Genomic DNA, 18,204 nt, shown 5'->3' with positions numbered 1-18,204 from the left:
TTTCTGCTCCAATCTGCAACTTGCTGCGTTGAGGAACAGGGGAGTTTCTGAGTGACTGGCAAAGAAAAGGAGAGAGAGAGAGAGAAAGAGAGAGAAAGGGGAGGGAAGTAGGATTGCAAAATTGTGTATTTTACATTAGGAATAGTTGATGCCTGCAAATAATAAGTGTTAGAATAGGAAGATAGACCTAATGCTGAAAAGTATGAATTTGCGCTTTTGCACTATAACGCCTTCTCCTTGATTTTAGGCTTTACTTAACATGAAACCATGCATGCCATGATAGAGATTTGCAGCACAATAAACAAGAGCTCCGCTCTGTTAAAGCAGTTTTATAGTGTGTGAGCTGTCTGTCTGAATGTGCCTTGTGAGGTTTAACATACCTGCACAGTTTATTATCAAAACCTGTTTACAGGACTGAAATATGGGAAGAATGACTTTGGTCTCCTCTTAGATCGAGATTTATTATCTTGGGCATTATCCTGAACGTCCTGATTATTCTTGATGTTGTCGGATTTAGTTTGATTGACTGGTGATTTTCTCTTCTATTCCACGTTTGATCTTATAAGATGGTAAATCCTTTGCTCTGCCTCTCTGGAGAGGTTAACCTTTAACAGATAATCAGTCTGAAGAGTCAAATGATAAATCAGCTGTTTTCCCTCTTACACAGTAAATTGGATGCAGAGTCAAAGTAATCCCGGCCTTTGTGCTTTATCACCACTTCGGTAAATGACCTTTGGAGACTATCTCTTAAAGGCCACTCAGATATGCTTAATGGATAAGAAGACATTAAAATAAAATGGACTGTGGAGCTGATTGCTAATGCAGACTGAGAAGACAAAGTTGATGATGAGCTTGGGGCTTCATAATAACTGATATCTGCTACCATCATGTGGTCATTGTTGGTACAGAATATTAGTAAAAAGCTAGAAGGCTCACATGCAAACACTGAATGTACATTTTCTTATATGAATTAACAGTACCAATAAACACATTAGTGTTGTTTTATATTTTTGCATGCAGGGTTTTAACTAATATTTTCATTATACTTTAATTTTGAAATAATTTACTCTTTTAAATTGAAGAAAACAGAAAGAAAATCGAAGAGGACATCTCCAAATGTTTTACTTTGTTGGACTTTTATCTTTCTGCAGACCACTTAGATGAAATATTTCAGCTCTATTTAATCTTGTTAATATATTTGATTATTAGTTGCAGCCAAGATATAACCTCCTAGGCTGGAATATGAAGCCAACACAGAGGTACTGAAAACTGCACTTCTTTAGATGGCCACTGGAGGCTCCCTTCAAAAGTGAATTGCATACATTGATCAGGCATAACATTATGACCACTGACAGGTGAAGTCAATAACACTGAATAACACTTCATCATGGCGAGGCCTGTTACAATTTTTACATAATTGCCGGATCACTGTTATTTGAACTGACCACAATTCAATCAGGACAGACTATTTACGACAAGAGAGCCAGGTTTGAAGATGAAGATGAAATTACATTTATTGTGCACAAAATAAACTTAAAAGTTATACCCCCCCCCTCCCGGGCCTCGACACTGGTGGTGGTAGGGAAGCTTGAAGTCGCCTGATGAGGGAACTTCTCAGTTGAAGATCCAGATTAAGACAGTCTGTATCTTGATGGAGGTGGTGCAGGGGTGGAGGTGGGCTGAGAGTTTTGCTGAAATGAATTGCTGGATGACAGGAGAGAGAGAGAGAACTTTTAAATTTGATGCTATGACTGATTGGTGGAGAGAAAAAGAGGATGGCAGACTGTGATTGGTTGAATTATGAGAATAAGGGTGGAGCGAGAGGATAGCGGGAAAACAGGGAAAGGGCTTCGAGGCGTGCTTAAAGAGATAGTCTTCCTGTCTGAACTTTCGCTAAGCTTCATTTATTTGTGCTCGTTAAAATCGTTCCATTCATCTGTATAAAACAGCTGGATGAAACTAACAGAGATGTCACATTTCCATCACTAGCAACATGATGGAACAGCTCACTCATGCTACTTACCCATGTACAGACTGGTCGCAAACATAGAAGTAGTCAGTTCACTCATAAAGGTTGTCAGCTGTTATAAGTGCTGCCTTAATTCTAATGTTCACATAGTTCATGAACACAAAGTCCCAGACAATAATTGTATGATTAGGAGGGTAGCACTGTATTTTTCATGTGAAAACAAAAAATCAAGATTTGCAATAACTAATATCACATGGTTTTACTACACGGATTATAACAGGCAACCACACACACACACACACACACACACACACACACACACACACACACACACACACACACACACACACACACACACACACACACACACACACACACACACACACACACACACACACGTAAAGAACATTATTATACTTCAAGGTTAGCCAAAACATCTGTAACTGGTTGATGGGCAGGCACAATTCTTGATGAAATGTGTTATATACTGTATAATGCATCTGCAGCCTCAGCTTGAGGTTGAGGCGGTCGGAAGTGTGGTCTTTCCTGCTTCCACCTTCATCTCTGGAGCTGGCCCCTCCCACCATCTCCACAACTTTATGAGGCTCTTTAGCTCAGCTGGAGATGCTGTGGTAAAACAGCAGCTGGTTACACAACACGGAATCTGCTGTACAGATCACATGTTGCACTCTCTACGGAGATCACAGAGGAAATGGTCTTACTTTCAACTTTGTAGCTCTCAAAGAGGACAGTTATAGATGAATGTGATAGGATGCAGTCTGAGATCATCCGCAGTCATATCTAACTGGGACACGGATGTATCCAAAATAATCCTCAATCATCTTAGTATCTGATTGTGATGTGTACAGAGAAGTGAATTAATGTGAACTCCTTATGGTTTATAGACAGTTTTTTTTTTAAACAGTAACTGACATTTAAAGTAAAGGCAAACCATAATAACTGTTGTACAGTAGCTAATGGGTCAATAACAATTTAAAATATAGTAAAATTCTTGAAAAAGATTGTCAGACAGAAGTAGCAGCTGTGCATACTACTAGCTACCTGTGAAGTTGTGCGACTGTCACCTCTTGTGTTTGGTGCTGTTATTGGGACTGGGTGGACATTTTTACTCCCTGTGATCTACAGTTAGCTGCTTTAACTTGTCAGTACAGGTATTGTAAAAGCACAAAGAGGTTAAAGGCTTATCTTAAAGGTTGAGTAGGAGATCCTTGAAAAACAGTTTGAGCAGACTACATTTAAAAAATACACAATTCAAAAGTCCAAGCCCCTTTCTTCAGGCTCCAGAGCACTGGAACCCACAATGCCTGTTCATCTCTGCCGTAACATTGCTGTAACTGTTTCGTTGAAATTAGCAAGCTAGCAAAAGCTCTGGCTCTGGCGTCATCTTTTCCGTATCGTAAATCGCTGAAGACTCTGCATGTGCGATTAGTGCAGGAAGAGTGGTCTGTGCAGAGGGGAAGAGGGGCAGATGGCAGTTTGATAGACGCATCATGATCCAATGACTTGGATGGTGTTTTTACAGGATTGTCCGTTCCATATTAGGTGACTGACATTTTTCATTTTTGTGAAAAAGCAATTCATTAATTGGTTACAATCGGGGTGTGAAGAGGATCTCAAGCAATACAGAAGAAAAAAAATGCTCCAGAAAAAAATCTCCCCCCCTTCCTTTAAGGCAACTACTGCATTTATCATAGGGCACACAAGATGGCAGTCAACTGTCAACTCATAAGCAGTGCTTTGCAGTATGGTTGAAATCGACCGTTCTACTTTCTTCAACGTTGTTTATTATTCATTTGGTGTTTGGAATACAATTTGATATAATTCACAGGAGAACTCTGCAGTTTAATCACACACATACCTGTTTTTATGTTCTCTGTCCAAAATGGTTTCTAAAATGAAATTTCCTCCAGTCCTCATCATCTGCCCCTGACACAAACAGCCTCTGTAATGATACTGTATTGTAATAAATGACAGGAGATAAGTGGCTGTTTAGTTCCTGCTTGGTGAAATGATTACACCTTCAGTGCTGCGTGCTCTATGTGTGTCAAGTTATTTTCCCAGACCTTTTTATAGCAGACTTTGGATAATTCAAAGTGACACAGCTAAAAATGTCTTCTGTAAAAAAAAATAATAATTAAAAAAAAAGGTGCGTTTTAAAATATTTATTTGAACTGACTTCCTCTCAAAGTGGAATACTAGAGTGAGGCAGTCTGGCCCATCAGGTGTCACATGAGTCACAGTCATACACACACATACACACACACACACACACACACACACACACACACACACACACACACACACACACACACACACACACACACACACACACACACACACACACACACACACACACACACACACACACACACACACACACACACACTATAGAGACAACCTCGGGATGCTGATACACTTCAGATGAAGAGCTGTGGTAATTAGATACTAACTTTCACAGGGAACTGGTGACTTCCTCTAAGCTGAATCAATGCAGTACTTGTCCTATCTTTCGTGTGTGTGTGTGTGCGCGTGCATGTGTGCGTGTGTACGTGTGTGTGTGTGTTTTAATTTTGCTAATCTCAGTGAAGCTGCACATCTGAGGACGCATGTTCCAGACAGTCAACATGTTAGAGTAACCCGCCCCCACCCCCCCCCTCGCTCAGCCCCTCCAGATGCCCCTCGGGGTGACTGATACAAGTGTCCCATTGTCACAACAGCGTCTGTCAGGGTCTGCCTCTCATTGGGGGGGGGGGGGGGGGGGGGGGGGGGGGTGGACATGCCTTGGAGGACATCTACATTAGCTATGACATTAACCCCCACCCCTCAACATGCACACACACACACACACACACACACTCAAACACACTCACTCATTGCAGACGCTTGCACGCCGCTACCCATAATCCTTCTGCTACAAGTCACTTCCCTTTTCATGAGCCACTGAGTCAAAGCAACAGATCATTTGAGTGTGTTTTGTTCTTGCAGTCGTCGCTGTGCATCAGTTTTTACTGATAAATCCGAAACTACCAGGAGCTGGAAACACAGAAGAGGGGCCTCAGCATTTATGTGAGTACTGTGAGCACTTAAGTGATTGAGGGCTCCAGACCATAATGTATGTCCGTGTATGTGGGGGGACAGAGGGAGGAGGGGCGTGTATGTATACAGTACAGTGTGTACATCTGTGTGTACTGTATGTGTGGGGGAGGGGCTGTGCTTTCTGGATAGCAAGTTGTGTTCTAATAGCGCTGCGTTTATCAGTTCATCATGATTGGCTGATCAGTTGATTTATTTATGTGTCTGCAAGCTGCCACATTTTCTATTATTTATGAATTTGTCCAGCAGAATCTTGCAGAGAAAGTCAAGTGCTAGCACCGTCAGTCAATGGCTGATCAATATGTGATCAGCCAGAGAGCTATGAGCTGTAATTCACTGCAAGGTCAAGACTGCAAAAGCCTTTACAGACCGCCCCCTAAAGACAGTGATTAATACACACACTGTCAGACAATAACATGTCATGATTCTTACAGTAATACTCTTTTAAACAATACAGTAATTAACTGGTTAATCTATGCTGTAAGGATGATGAATCATGGACACAATTGTGTGAGTCTGATTCTGTTTGTGTATCACAATTCTCATTAAATATTCAGCATGGTCCCTTGAGTCAGTGTGTCAAACTGTAAGCCAGCTCAGCAGAAATATGAGATGAGAGAGCGGACAGATAGAAGAAAAAATAAAGAGATGTAGAGAAAGATACAAAAGTAACTGTTGAGAAAGAAACTGACAAGCCATAAGCCAATAAAACAAACCAAAATCCACAAAATAAACTGATTTTATTTCTGTTGAACTCATAAAAAACAAACAACCTATGAAGAAACACAGGGAAACAATGTCCAGTTGTTGAAATAGCAAATAAAAACGTTTTTGTGGCCATTTTGCTATTCAACAAAAACCTAGGCCACTCAGTCTGCAGAGCTTTTTGTGTTTTAAATTCAAATCCAATATACCGACCAAGGAAAAGTTGAATGAGGATTTATTTTTATGTCAGCCTTACAGCAGGTGATCCAATTATACACCTGAGCCTGCTCCAATACCAGCTTGATGGTCTGTGTTAGTTAAATCAGTCACATTTACCATGATCAAAAACTTATCACGATCCACAACTTGGCTGACTTCTCAATGTTTCAAGACCTGCCTTCTCCAAAACATCCAAACTGCTTTGTAGCGTGATGACCACCTGAATTAAATGACGCTGTATAACTGTACAAGTTGCAACATAACAAGTTTAACAATAGCAAAAATCAGCACTTAACATACACATTGACTATTATAGTATATGGACTTTAATAATTTTGGAATCTAAATGTCTTATCAGCATGTTTTATTGTTGTTGTAAATATATAATCTATTTAATTGGCTTTTGTTAACATGTTTGTGGCCTGTTGAGTGTTTACTCTCAATCAAGCAATGTCAGCGCAGTAGTGTGTCTGACAAGAACACAACATTTTTGGTAACACTTTATAATAAGTACCCACTATTAAGCATTAGTTAAGCATTAAATACGTAATTCTTCATTTATAAAACATGAATACTCATTAGTATGTAGTTTATAAACACAGTTAAAAATATTTTACTCATCATTGATGAGCACTAACTGTACAGTATAAACTACATACTAATTTATTCATGCTTTATAAATGAAGAATTCCCTATTTATTAATGCTTAACTAATGCTTCATAGTGTGTACTTATTATAAAGTGTTACCACATTTTCTTCTGTTGGTAAGAGCTACAGACTGGCTGCATGTGATGAGGATTTTACAGCCTGTGGTAGATGAAGACAGACGGACAGTCTGTCGAAGGAGAGTTCACGGTCAGGCTTGGGGGTGTGTATTGTTTCCCTCTCGTCTGCCAGCTGGGGGAAGACGTCAATAGAGGGTTTTACTCCAGTCTGCACGTGTGGATTTCTACATCACCGCCTCCTGATTCCAGCCTCTTTTGTATCTCCTCCATTTCCCTTTGTCGCTTTCATTAGAGGTGTGGGACAAAGTAGAGGAGTGATGGATGGGCTGCCCGTCCTTCAGGGCGCACGCTCATGCAGACATGTGCACTGAGCAGCAGGCTATAGCCACAGATAGAGACTTTAATTATGTGTGTGTGTGTGTGTGTGTGTGTGTGTGTGTGTGTGTGTGTGTGTGTGTGTGTGTGTGTGTGTGTGTGTGTGTGTGTGTGTGTGTGTGTGTGTGTGTGTGTGTGGTGATGCACATTTTCATTTGTCTTTGGTGGCGCTATCATTAGAATGCCTTTTTTTTGTTCATCCTGCTTTCTCCGACCACCAATTAGAACTCGAAAGCAGGGTGATGGGTTTGGGCTTTTCACATTTGTGGCCACATCTGCTTAATTACAATGTGTTACTCACACTATACAGGCAGCCTTGCAAGTACACACACACACACAAACCACACTCATCCAGCTAATGGGCCTGCCGCCTCTCTTTCTCTCTCTCTCTCTCTCTCTCTCTCTCTCTCTCTCTCTCTCTCTCTGTGCCTTGGCTGGGCTTGTATTTCACCTCAGAGAGGGAGGGAGCAGTAGCACAGCCAACAGGTCCATTACTGCGAGAGAGAGAGATGGAGATGGAGAGATAGTGACTGTGATGAAGGGAGGCAAAAAAAGAAAGAGAGGGGCGGAGATACGGCTGCGGGCGTACTGCGGCAGCAGCAGAGCGGCATGACGTGATAGAGGAGAGGAATGACAGACAGAGACACACACACACACACAGATACACATGCTCACAGCTCAGAGGCCTGCCAGGCAGAAGTGGACAGAAGCAAAGGCAGGGACTCAGCTGCACGCACTCAGCAGCATACAGATTGGAGACAAACTCAGTTGATGCTTTGTATCCTGATGCTTGCAGGGGGTGAGTGTATAACCTTGTGTTTATTTTTATACAAGTTAGTATTTAATATTTGTTGTTTTAGGCATGTGTAAACGTGGTTGTTGTATTGTATATCATTATTACCCTGTGAATCTTCTCTTCTCTCATTTGTGCAAAATCCAACTGTGATTCTGTGAACAGATAAACACAAACACTACATCTTGAATCTGATGTGTTCACAGTGGTCTCGCAATCAGCGGCGTAACGGAGGGATGGCAGTACAGTGAGAGAGAGAGTCAAACAGAAAGAAAGGCAGAGCTTAAGTGGGATGAAAAGAGGTGGAGAGGGGATGAGAGAGGTGGGGGTATCCTATTAACCAGGGGTGACATGATGTGATCGGGCTGAGTCAGCTTTATAGGGGCTGTATGACTCAGTGCAGCATGCATAGCATACATACTGTAGTGTGTGTACATCTGAGGTGGATGAGGAGAGGATCTGCAACGGTGAAGCAGAGTGGAGGGAAACAGTGCACACATGGTCATGTTTATATTGCTGGTAGTCTGGTTATGCTCTGTGTTGTTTAGTTTGTGGCTGCGCGTGTTTGTACCGCTAAACCAGCTTCTATAATGACTCCATCTGGAGTGTGTGTGTGAGCGTATGTGTGTGTTAGATCTTTGCGTCTTTCTGCTGCTTTATGAGTGATTCACGCTCCCTCTGAAGAAATCTTGAGACTCCTCAGCTGATGACTTCTCCATGTGGTTGGACTGATGCTGCGCAGCTGAAAACTCTGTGACACCAGCTTTGGGCCATTTTTGTGTTTTGAATTGAATCCAGTTAAGTTGTTATCCTCTCAGTGATTGAAGCAGTCTGAGAAGCCAGTGTCTGACATGAAAAATGTATTGTGATGAAATTTACAGGGTTCCTTTTCAGCGGATTTGATTGATTTGAATGAAATGCTGTGTTGTGTCAGGATGTCATTTTGGGTCACTGTAAAGTAAATTTCCATTTGGGTCACTGACTCATGATAACATAAACAGTCATCATTGTTCAGACAGACACTTTGTCTTTGTGTCCCTGTGTGTGTGTGTGTGTGTGGAAGTTATGCTTTTTATGCCAAAAGATGAGAACACTGATTTAATCATAGAAAGTCACTTTGAAAATGAGTCACTTTGGTACGGACGCCCCTGATTGGATGAAAAAATATTGTTCTTGTTTGTCACAGCTTCCTGTCTTGGTGAATGGTGAGGTGGTGCGGACCAATGGGAGGGCAGCGGTGAGGATGCAACAGTGATCCAGGAAAAAACAGCCCCATTGTTCCTGGGACGTCGGAGAAGTGTGACCTCCCTCCTGCCGGCTCTTCCCGCTCAGCTTAACGGACACACTGAAGGACTCGCTGCCCCCAGTGACAGGTAAGACACACGTGTGCGACAGCAGCTCTGACACATGACATCTCCTCATAGGCTGTTTATATAGTTATTTTTATGCTGTGTTGTTGACTTCTAAAAAAACTCTACCTCTCCAGGAATTCTGACAGCTCGATGTAGTTTGTTTGAACCAGTGCGCGTTCCTAGCGCTGTAAGATGATTTATAACACACACCATTGCAGTTGTTTCTGTTGCTGCGACTATAAGAAGAAGTAATTACACACATCTACAGTCGACTTTTGAGATCGGGTGACACATATCTGCTAATGCCCTTCAGTTCACAAACGGAGAGGTCTGTGCTGCCGCCTCAGTTATTGATTTTGTGATGAGTCAGAGGGTGTTTGTCACAAGGCTCACCCTTGTATGTGAGCCTTGTGTCTGTGTGTGTGTGTGTGTGTGTGTGTGTGTGTGTGTGTGTGTGTGTGTGTGTGTGTGTGTGTGTGTGTGTGTGTGTGTGTGTGTGTGAGAGCGAGAGCGATGGGATGTTTCTTTGATCAGACGAAACTCAGTTCAGGCTCGGTGTGTCATGGGACAGAGAAGCCAAAATGGTGTAATATGGTTATGAAGTTAGAAGCTGACATCTAATTCCAGCTGCCACGCCGTCCTGCTCCTCCCCTCCTTCCAGAGAGTGCCTTCCAAAAAACTTGTGTCTCATCTAGTGCAACTGTCTATTTGGAGATAGGCAGAAAATTACACAGAATAGAGGAGAGAGAAGAAATCTGGGTCCTGCCGGTCGGTGCAGCTGCCCACAATGACCAGCAGGTGTCAGTACCAACCTTGCATAATGAAAGGGAACTGGCCAAACACTCAGTCATTACATTCACCTTCAAAATAGAAATCTTCTGTGTGTTTATGTGTCAACAGCTTTGGTCTTTTTTGTTTTGTTAGTGCGCTGTTGATTATTTCATGTGGTTCTATTATTTGTATTTTTAATGGCTTGATTAGGGAATAGCTAATCCAACTCCAAATCAGTCTTGATAAGTAATCAATGGTTTGTCTCTTTGATCACATGAAATGCCAGAAAATCTCTTTAACAATGCGTCTTTCCTCTGAATTTAAAAAATTGAAAGGTTGCTGGTCAAAACAAGCTTTTGTAAATAAGGGCTTGGTTTTTATTAAACTATGATCATTTTATGGACTATTTGATAATTCTGTTATGGGGAAAAAAATGGCAGTTGATTGTTAGGTGCAGGACTGAAGGGCCTGGCCACTGACATTTTCTTCTTCACCTGTTTAGGACAAAATTCTTTGCATACCTCTGCGTAGGCCAAACCAAAAATCTGATTTCTTTCACATTTGTTCATTTTTAGACATCTCCACAAATTGCTGCACTTTCTAGACTAATTTCTGTAATCGGATGAACCATCGGACCGACGGGGGAAAGCGTCAACAAGCCAACAATCCAACCATTGTCAAAGCACTTACGTAACAGAAAGATACACAAGGATCTTGTCTTTGAAGCCTATATGGAGGCTGAGCACATGATGCAGAGAACATGCTCTATATGTGTGACAAGGTTGTGCTGTAAAAACATCCTCATATCTGTGGGGGAATCAGAACAGAAATTGATTTGCCAGTTCACCCACTCTCTTACAGCTGCTGGGTTCAGTCAGCAGAAATATCTTATTGTGTCTTTTTTTTTTTCTTCCTCCTCTGGTTTCTTCCTCTGTCTGCGTGTATATACACACACAGAAATCCACCCTCCCCACCACCATCTGAGCCTCTGTACATCCTTACGTGGGCTGCAGTATCGTACCAGGATGACCCCTGTGTGTCCCCAGGGATTGGCCAATTTCCATACATATAGATACACGGCCAGACTGCACCTGTGCTCCTGGAAACCCTTGCAGGAATTTTATCAGACAGAAATGCTGATGCTCATTAGTGACTCGACCTCCCAGGAGAAAGAGACGGAGAGGAACAGAGACAGGGGGTTACGGGAAAGAGGGGGTGGAGGAATTTAGAGAGAGAAATGAGGGGAAAGGAGGATGGATGATCACATCTGTCTCTGTTTACCTTCTGCTGCATCACTGCTGCCACACGCTGCTGTGCATAAGCATCGGGCCAACTATGACAGAGCACCAGTCCTCGGCAAGACGTTTTCTCACGTAGGCAAGAGGAAGGTGTCTCTACAAAGACTCTGTCCTTCCTTTTATAAGAAACCGAAAGGTTATTTTTGGAAAGGTTTTGAGTTTTTGAACTGCAGCAATTGTGAAAAGAGACAAGCCTTCTGCTCAGACTGCTGGGAAAATGTGTGTGCGTGCTACACTGTGTGCAACACTGTGATTAGATGTGCTGTCAAATAATCCAACATGTTATCCTCGTGACTTTGATGGCTTAATTTGACACATCTCTGCTTTTCTAAAGACAGCTTCCCAAGAAATCTTCTGGCAGCGGAATTTCTGACATTTAAGAAAGGGCAAGAAGGGCTAAGCGTTAAATCTGCGTATTTGGAAGTGTGCATATAATTATATTGAAATCTATTTGCACTGGACTGTTCCAAAGCAAACGTCACGTGCTATGCAGAAAGCAGAAGTAGCTGTTCACTGTGGCTTGCTGTTGTAAAACAGAAGAGCACAAGGAATATGAAATATCTTAAATAGCTCTCGGGAGGTCTGTGAGCATCTGGGATTAAAGCAAATCAGGTGAGGATGATTCTATTACTCCACCAAAGGTGTCAAGAGACCAGCTGAGAGCAGTGTGTGAGTGTGCGGATGGTGTTTGAAGGTATTATGTGGAGATAATCAGTTATTGGAGAACATAACACTATAAAAGCGCTTGTAAACGTTGCTGTGAGCATGTGTCTGTGTCTGAAACCGGTCTTGTGTTTTGAACTCTGAGCAGGAAAATCAGATTGCGCAGACGCTCCACGGCTGACTGAAAATAAGTTCAACAACTCGTGGTTTACCATGACTCACTTTGTCATATGTGCTTGATTCACACGCTCACATACCATGGATACCAGCTGAGCTCTGCGACAAGAATCTGATTATCTCCAATGGAACTTTAATTTTGTTTAACCTCTAAATGGGTAAACAAACTTTTTTGAGCGCGCTCTTGTGACTGATGGTTTCATGTTGTTGTTGTGGTTGTGTCTTGTACTCACTACCTATAAGCCAATGTTTTAACTCATTGTAGATGTCTCTCTTTCCCTGTGTTTGTCAGATATGAGTGGGGGAGTCAACGTGAAGTCGGCGCCCCGCGGGCCTGCCTCTTCGGGGATCCCCCTCCCACGAAGCCTGTTGCCCCCTTCCCCCAAAACAGACCTGCGCCGCCGGGCTAGTGAACTGCCAAGGCCTTCGATACACACCCCTAAACATACACCCACACATACACCCACACACACTCCCTTACACACACCCACGCACTCTCCTTCGCTTCGCCCCAGGAGCTCCAACCTCCCTGGTGCTTCCTCCAGGGACCTGCTGAGAGATGCCAGCCTGAAAGGTCAACACTTCCACCGGGCGGGAGCTCTGGCCGCTCCCCAGGTGTCCCGCTCGGCCTACAGCAGCCCGCTGACCCAGCGCCGGGTACCGCCGCCGCACTCCAAAGACACACTGGATCTGGGAAAGCACGCCCCGTCACAATTAACACACGATGGCAACCGCAACAGGAACACGTTCACCAATAAGAACCAAGCGTTGGGAGCCAGCAACCTGCGTCCGCCGCACCAGTTCAGGAGAGGGGACAACTCCAACTTTGTAACGACGAGCGAGGTCATCCCAGGAAGAGAAGAAGAACGGCCAGAACACCAGCCAGCCCAGTCCACCGTCACCAACGGTAACCTCCGTCCCTCTCTCGCTCCAACCAGCTATGAGCACGCCGGCAGAGGTCGCAGCGGCTCCCTGAGCCAGTCAGATGAGGAGATGGGGACTCCTGAGGACAGTAGTCTGGCCTCCTCTCCGGCTCCGCTGCCGCTGCCGCTGCCGCCACTCACATTCACCATGCCAGTTATGTCCAAGATGGCTGTAGACACGCAGGCTCAACACCTAGAGCAGGAGGAAGTATTCACAGAGACACACACACCCAGAGTCAACATGGCTACTGTGGCTCCCTTTAGCTACAGGTAAGTCGCCCCTGTGTACACACACACATACGCACGCATGCACGCACGCACGCACACACACACTTTTATCATGAACTCTTGTTCAGTAACCTCTTTGTAAAACTATTCTCTGGCTATCATCATATGATCACTCTTTCCTTAAAGTGTTTCACAACCCCCCTCTCTACTGACACTACACACACACACAGTTACTGAAGACCAGCCCTAGAGGCCTGTTTTGGCCATTTCAGTCTAGTTCCCTTGTATCTCTTCCAGTCATTCAGTTGTGTGCATACACACACTTGGTGTTTTCTGGAGCAGAGCTGATTGTTAAAGTAGCTTCTTAACAGCCTCTGGGTTCACTCAATACACTGTTGTCCTCTCTCTCTCTCCTTCTCTCTCTCTCTCACACACACACACATAGACTCTCATTCATCAAACATGCGTAGGACTTGGTGTAGATTCTGGTGTAAATATCAGCGTATGCCAGGTGTCACGTGTGGTCGGTGGTGGTCAGTCATTGACAGTATCACTTTATTGTCTACGCATGGTTTTTAATTCACCTCACTTACTCAAAATCTTTCTCAATTGCTAAAACACAGCACAGTTTTTGGATAAAGGATGGAAGGTTTCAAGAAATGTGTCTTAGCAATTGAGAAAAACTGTAAAAGTAGAGTTAAGTTTTCAACATGGACTGTATTTGAAGGCTACTTGTGCTTGTATTTATTCATTGTTATAACATCGTGAAGTCCGCATCACTGCATTTGTCCCTAATGATCTATTTCGGACACAGCCACCCTGCATGTTATAAGATGATTCAGACTTGCGTACACCAGGCCAGACTGGTGTGAGATGTTGTGTTCGCTACCCTCACATTCAGATTGATTAATGTCGATCCTTACATCAGATTTGGCGTACACCCATTTTTTGGGTGTACACACGTTTGATAAATGAGGATCATAGTCTCTTATGATGTGGGATAAAAATAAGAAAAGAGAGAATCTAATCTTGTAAGTTAAAAAAAAAAATAGAATCTGTGTTTGGTGTGTGTTGTTGAGCGGTGTGCTGTGTTTTAGAGAAATGATTCAGTCCATGGGAAATAGATCAGTCAAAATAGGAAATAATTAATAAGTGAATGAATAATGCAGTGTACTTTTGTGTCTCTTTTTCACCTTCATGATGATGATGGCTTATTTACAGTGCTCTGTTGAGCATCTGTGATTTTGGTTTTATGAAAATGACACATCTGGGGGATGTCCACTTCCTCCTACCGTCATACTAGCTTGTGTGTTTGATTGTAATCATGTGATACTGAGGGGATTTGTATGCTCAGTAACTGATGTGCAATGGCTTTGTTCATCTTGTTTTGGCAGGCTGCAGCAGGTACAGGAGAGTGATTTTTCAGTGGATGATCTGAGCGACTGTTCATCCGGATCCATAGAAGTCTGCTGTGACGACCTAACACCAGGTTTGATGCACCGATACACATTTTTCCAGAACTTTTTTTTGCTTTCGTTCTGTCTCCCATCACCGAACAAATCATCAGGACTAGTTTTGTCTGCCCGGTTAGCACCAAGAGGCCAAGAGCTCTTTTTGGCAGGTATTGGTGCCTACTTCATGGCAGCCAGACCCAGACGTATTTACTGCCACGGAGTCATAAATGGCGTCAGACAGGACATGCCAGCAGCCAACCTTTGGGTCTCATTGTGGAACCTGAATAGGCTCAGTGAAGGCTAAGGGACAACCATTCTCTGTCTGTCACGCTGCTACTACTCATCCCTCAGGAGCCACGTCTGAGGTTAGGTGGCCTGATGTTGTGTGTGTGTGTGTGTGTGACTGCAGCGGTTCCTCGATGAGGACATGGAAAAGAGAGATTGGCCCAGGATGTTCAGATGAAGGAAGATGGCAGGGGTGATGTGGATCAGTAATGGGGGTGAAACGGGGCACTTGTCAACTTGCTGTCAGGCTGCATTAAATACGTGTTGATTTCAGCTTCGTCCAACGAGTTTGAACTTTTCCTCCCCTCACATTTTCACTCCGTCCCTCTCTTGCGCCTTCTTCCTTTGCGTCTTCATTGACCTAAAAAGCCCCGGCACAACCCCCCTCCTCATCCTTTTGAGTAATGGTTTGCTCAGTCAGTACCCGCAGCCATTGTCATGCATCACCATGGTCAGTCTGAGTCTAGAGACGTGGATGTGCCTCAGAGATATGACTTTATCAGTGGTTTAGTGAATCATTCCCTTTGATGTGGTGTCAGTTCGACAGGAAAGGGATTGACCGCTCAGCTTTGGATGCTGCAGTCCAGAGTTTGTGTGTATTAGGTTTGAACGGCCAAAATCTCCTCCAGGTTAAACACACCTGACAGAAATGTACAGTGTAGTCAGAGCACTGAGTGAGTCAGTGTGTTTGCCTGTCTGGCTGTTATTTTGCACACTGAGTGGAATGAAACTATGACAATGGGTTTCCGCTTTTAAGAATTTTAGGGGTGTTTCCATCTTTGGTAGGAATTGATGATCCCATCAGTGACCATTGTTTTATGTTTTGATATTTTATGAGTCGGAATTGTTTATATTTCCATGGTTTACGTTTATTTATAGCTAAAGGCACAAAAATTAGTGGGAATAAAGTCTATTCACATCTAAAAGGCCTGATTAATTTCTTACATATCTCTGCTGCATTACAGTGTACAAATAGTGAACAAGAGTTTTGACAACTTTGACCTTTTCTCCAATAATAATTTGATTGGTACATTTTTACATATCTTGGGCTCCTTTCTGTTTATAATTTATCAGATTTACAGGGGAGTGGTTTAAAATGTGCAACACAAAGACAGAAATTAATGCATAAAACATCACCGCCTCAGTTTTCTGTCACAATTTAAATATAAAATCAGAACGGCTAGACCACAGAATTTAATATTAAAGCACTTTCAGCCCAGAAATAACATATACATGTATATACTGTATATTGATCAACTATATTACAATTTACCATAGTACATGTAACTAATTTTGGTTCCATTATCTATTTTGAGGCGGCTGAAGAAGTGCAGCAAAAGAAAAGAAACATATTTTGTACTGAGTTAACTAGAAACTCGAAATGTTTATTATTTATAAAATGTGCCAGTTCAATTGTTTTCAAACTTTACTTTTTTTTAAAACTGCCAGCTCTTTGGGCTGCTGGTGGACCTCTGATAAAGATTAAAAATTAGACTTCTACTGCATACAATGAACCTTGAACCACACTCAGTACTATATATGATTGTTATTATTAATAGTTATGAATTATTTATCTTACAGTGTATGATGTCAAAGTTTAGCTGTGACTATGAAGTTTTCGCCTCCATTTATCTGGCCTGTCTATATCGAGAAGTGTGCAAATAAAACCATTTAAAAGCTTTTTGGAGGTTTCAACCAGCTGGTTGTGGAAAGGGGGATGGTAAGTGGTGGCGGACCAGCCCCAGCCTTTAAAGGCCTTCGGCTGTCGTGGGACTATGGTTGTGGCCTTGTAATTGCTCCCTAGCAGGCGTTAGAAACAGACCTAAAGTGTCTTAGACTCCTCTGAAGCTGCATTTACATGGAGGGTGGGCTGACACTGTAATAACTGTAATTTAGGGAGTTGAGGAAGGAGGTGGAAACAAGGGAGGAAGACAAAGTTTGGAAGGGAGGAAGAGAGAGAGGGGTCAGAGATGAAAAGAGGAGGCTGATGAGGTCACTATGTTGATGGGTTTTGTTTTTGTAAGGACCAAAGAGAAAACACAGCAAGTTCTCCAGTCCAACACACACCACAAAGCCAAATCATGATGTCATTTTGTAATGGTTGTCCTTAGTGACTACGGTGAAATTGTCGTTTCCTTGAGACTGAATGTTTTCCATATGCTTCCATTCAGCTAGATTGAATCAGCAGTAACATAATCAGCGCTTAGATTTTCTATCCGAGACCCTAATAAAGACCTGAACATTTAAAGTGACTGTAGCACCATGTGCTCTTTCAATTACACCACAGACCTCCTGACCCCATCACTCTCTGGAGAGGGGCATTTGAGCGTGCGGTCATGTCCGAGCATGTGTGTGTATGTGTGCTGATGTATGCGTGTGTGACAGTACACAGATGGTGTTTGAAAGATAAATGCGATGTGGGCTGTGTATCATTTTTCATCTCCCAGTGAGAGTATGGCCTGATGCTCCCTATGGACTCGCCCAAACTCTGTCAGCTGTCCCTCGCTCTCTCTCTCTCTCTCTCTCTCTCTCTCTCTCTCTCTCTCTCTCTCTCTCTCTCTCTCTCCTTCTCTCCTTCTCCCTCTCTCCCTTTCCCTCTCTCTCTCACACTCACACTCTACATAGACATACAGGACTGATTTACATCTGAAAACACTGTCCTCAAGGATATGAAGCACTGTACAGCGTCCCACATGCACCACACCCCATTATCTGACATTGTCATTTACGGAGAGAAAACAAAGCAAATTGTTCTTTCCAGGTGTGAGTTTGACCCGTTATTGTTAAATTAATTGGCATTTGCTCCTTTTGAAACAGTCGCAGTAGCACAGTCTGGACTGGAGCAGAGATTTCATTATGTGCTTCTCAATGTGAGCCAAAGAAAAGTGTTAGTGGCCATGTGCCAGCTTGTTCTTGTATTGTACTGCTTTGTTCAACGATTCCCATTATCGTAATTTCTTAATGTTTTATATACACTCAGCAGGTTCACCAAACTAACACTGATGCAGTCTAATAGAACAGCCCTGAAATAGATTTTATAATCAGAAGGCTGCAGGTTGTGTTGATGTTGAATTTTATTGTGTTATGCTGGAAGGTGTTTTTCTTATTTTGTCCACCCCATATACATATCAATGGTTAGGCTGAATGAAGTT

At 42.9% G+C, this 18,204-nt stretch overlaps 1 protein-coding gene across 2 annotated transcripts in view; it reads left to right on the top strand.

Annotated features, from left to right (window-relative positions):
• Positions 1-9,150: 9,150 nt before the first annotated feature.
• The window catches only part of nav1a (neuron navigator 1a), a 90,124-nt gene continuing 81,070 nt past the window's right edge, over positions 9,151-18,204 (top strand). Inside the window, exons 1-3 of one of the 2 annotated variants that reach the window (XM_083976124.1) lie at positions 9,151-9,274; positions 12,455-13,355; positions 14,708-14,802. In XM_083976124.1, the coding sequence (XP_083832250.1) occupies positions 12,457-13,355; positions 14,708-14,802 (994 nt within the window). In that variant the 5' untranslated portion in view covers positions 9,151-9,274; positions 12,455-12,456. Of the gene's footprint in view, positions 9,275-12,225; positions 12,321-12,454; positions 13,356-14,707; positions 14,803-18,204 lie in introns of those variants that run through there. The other variant, XM_083976123.1, reaches the window with a different exon arrangement.

The sequence above is a fragment of the Trachurus trachurus genome (assembly GCF_905171665.1).
Source record: "Trachurus trachurus genome assembly, chromosome: 7".
NCBI classification, from domain to species: domain Eukaryota; kingdom Metazoa; phylum Chordata; class Actinopteri; order Carangiformes; family Carangidae; genus Trachurus; species Trachurus trachurus.
This window is presented reverse-complemented; position numbering and strand designations above follow the sequence as displayed.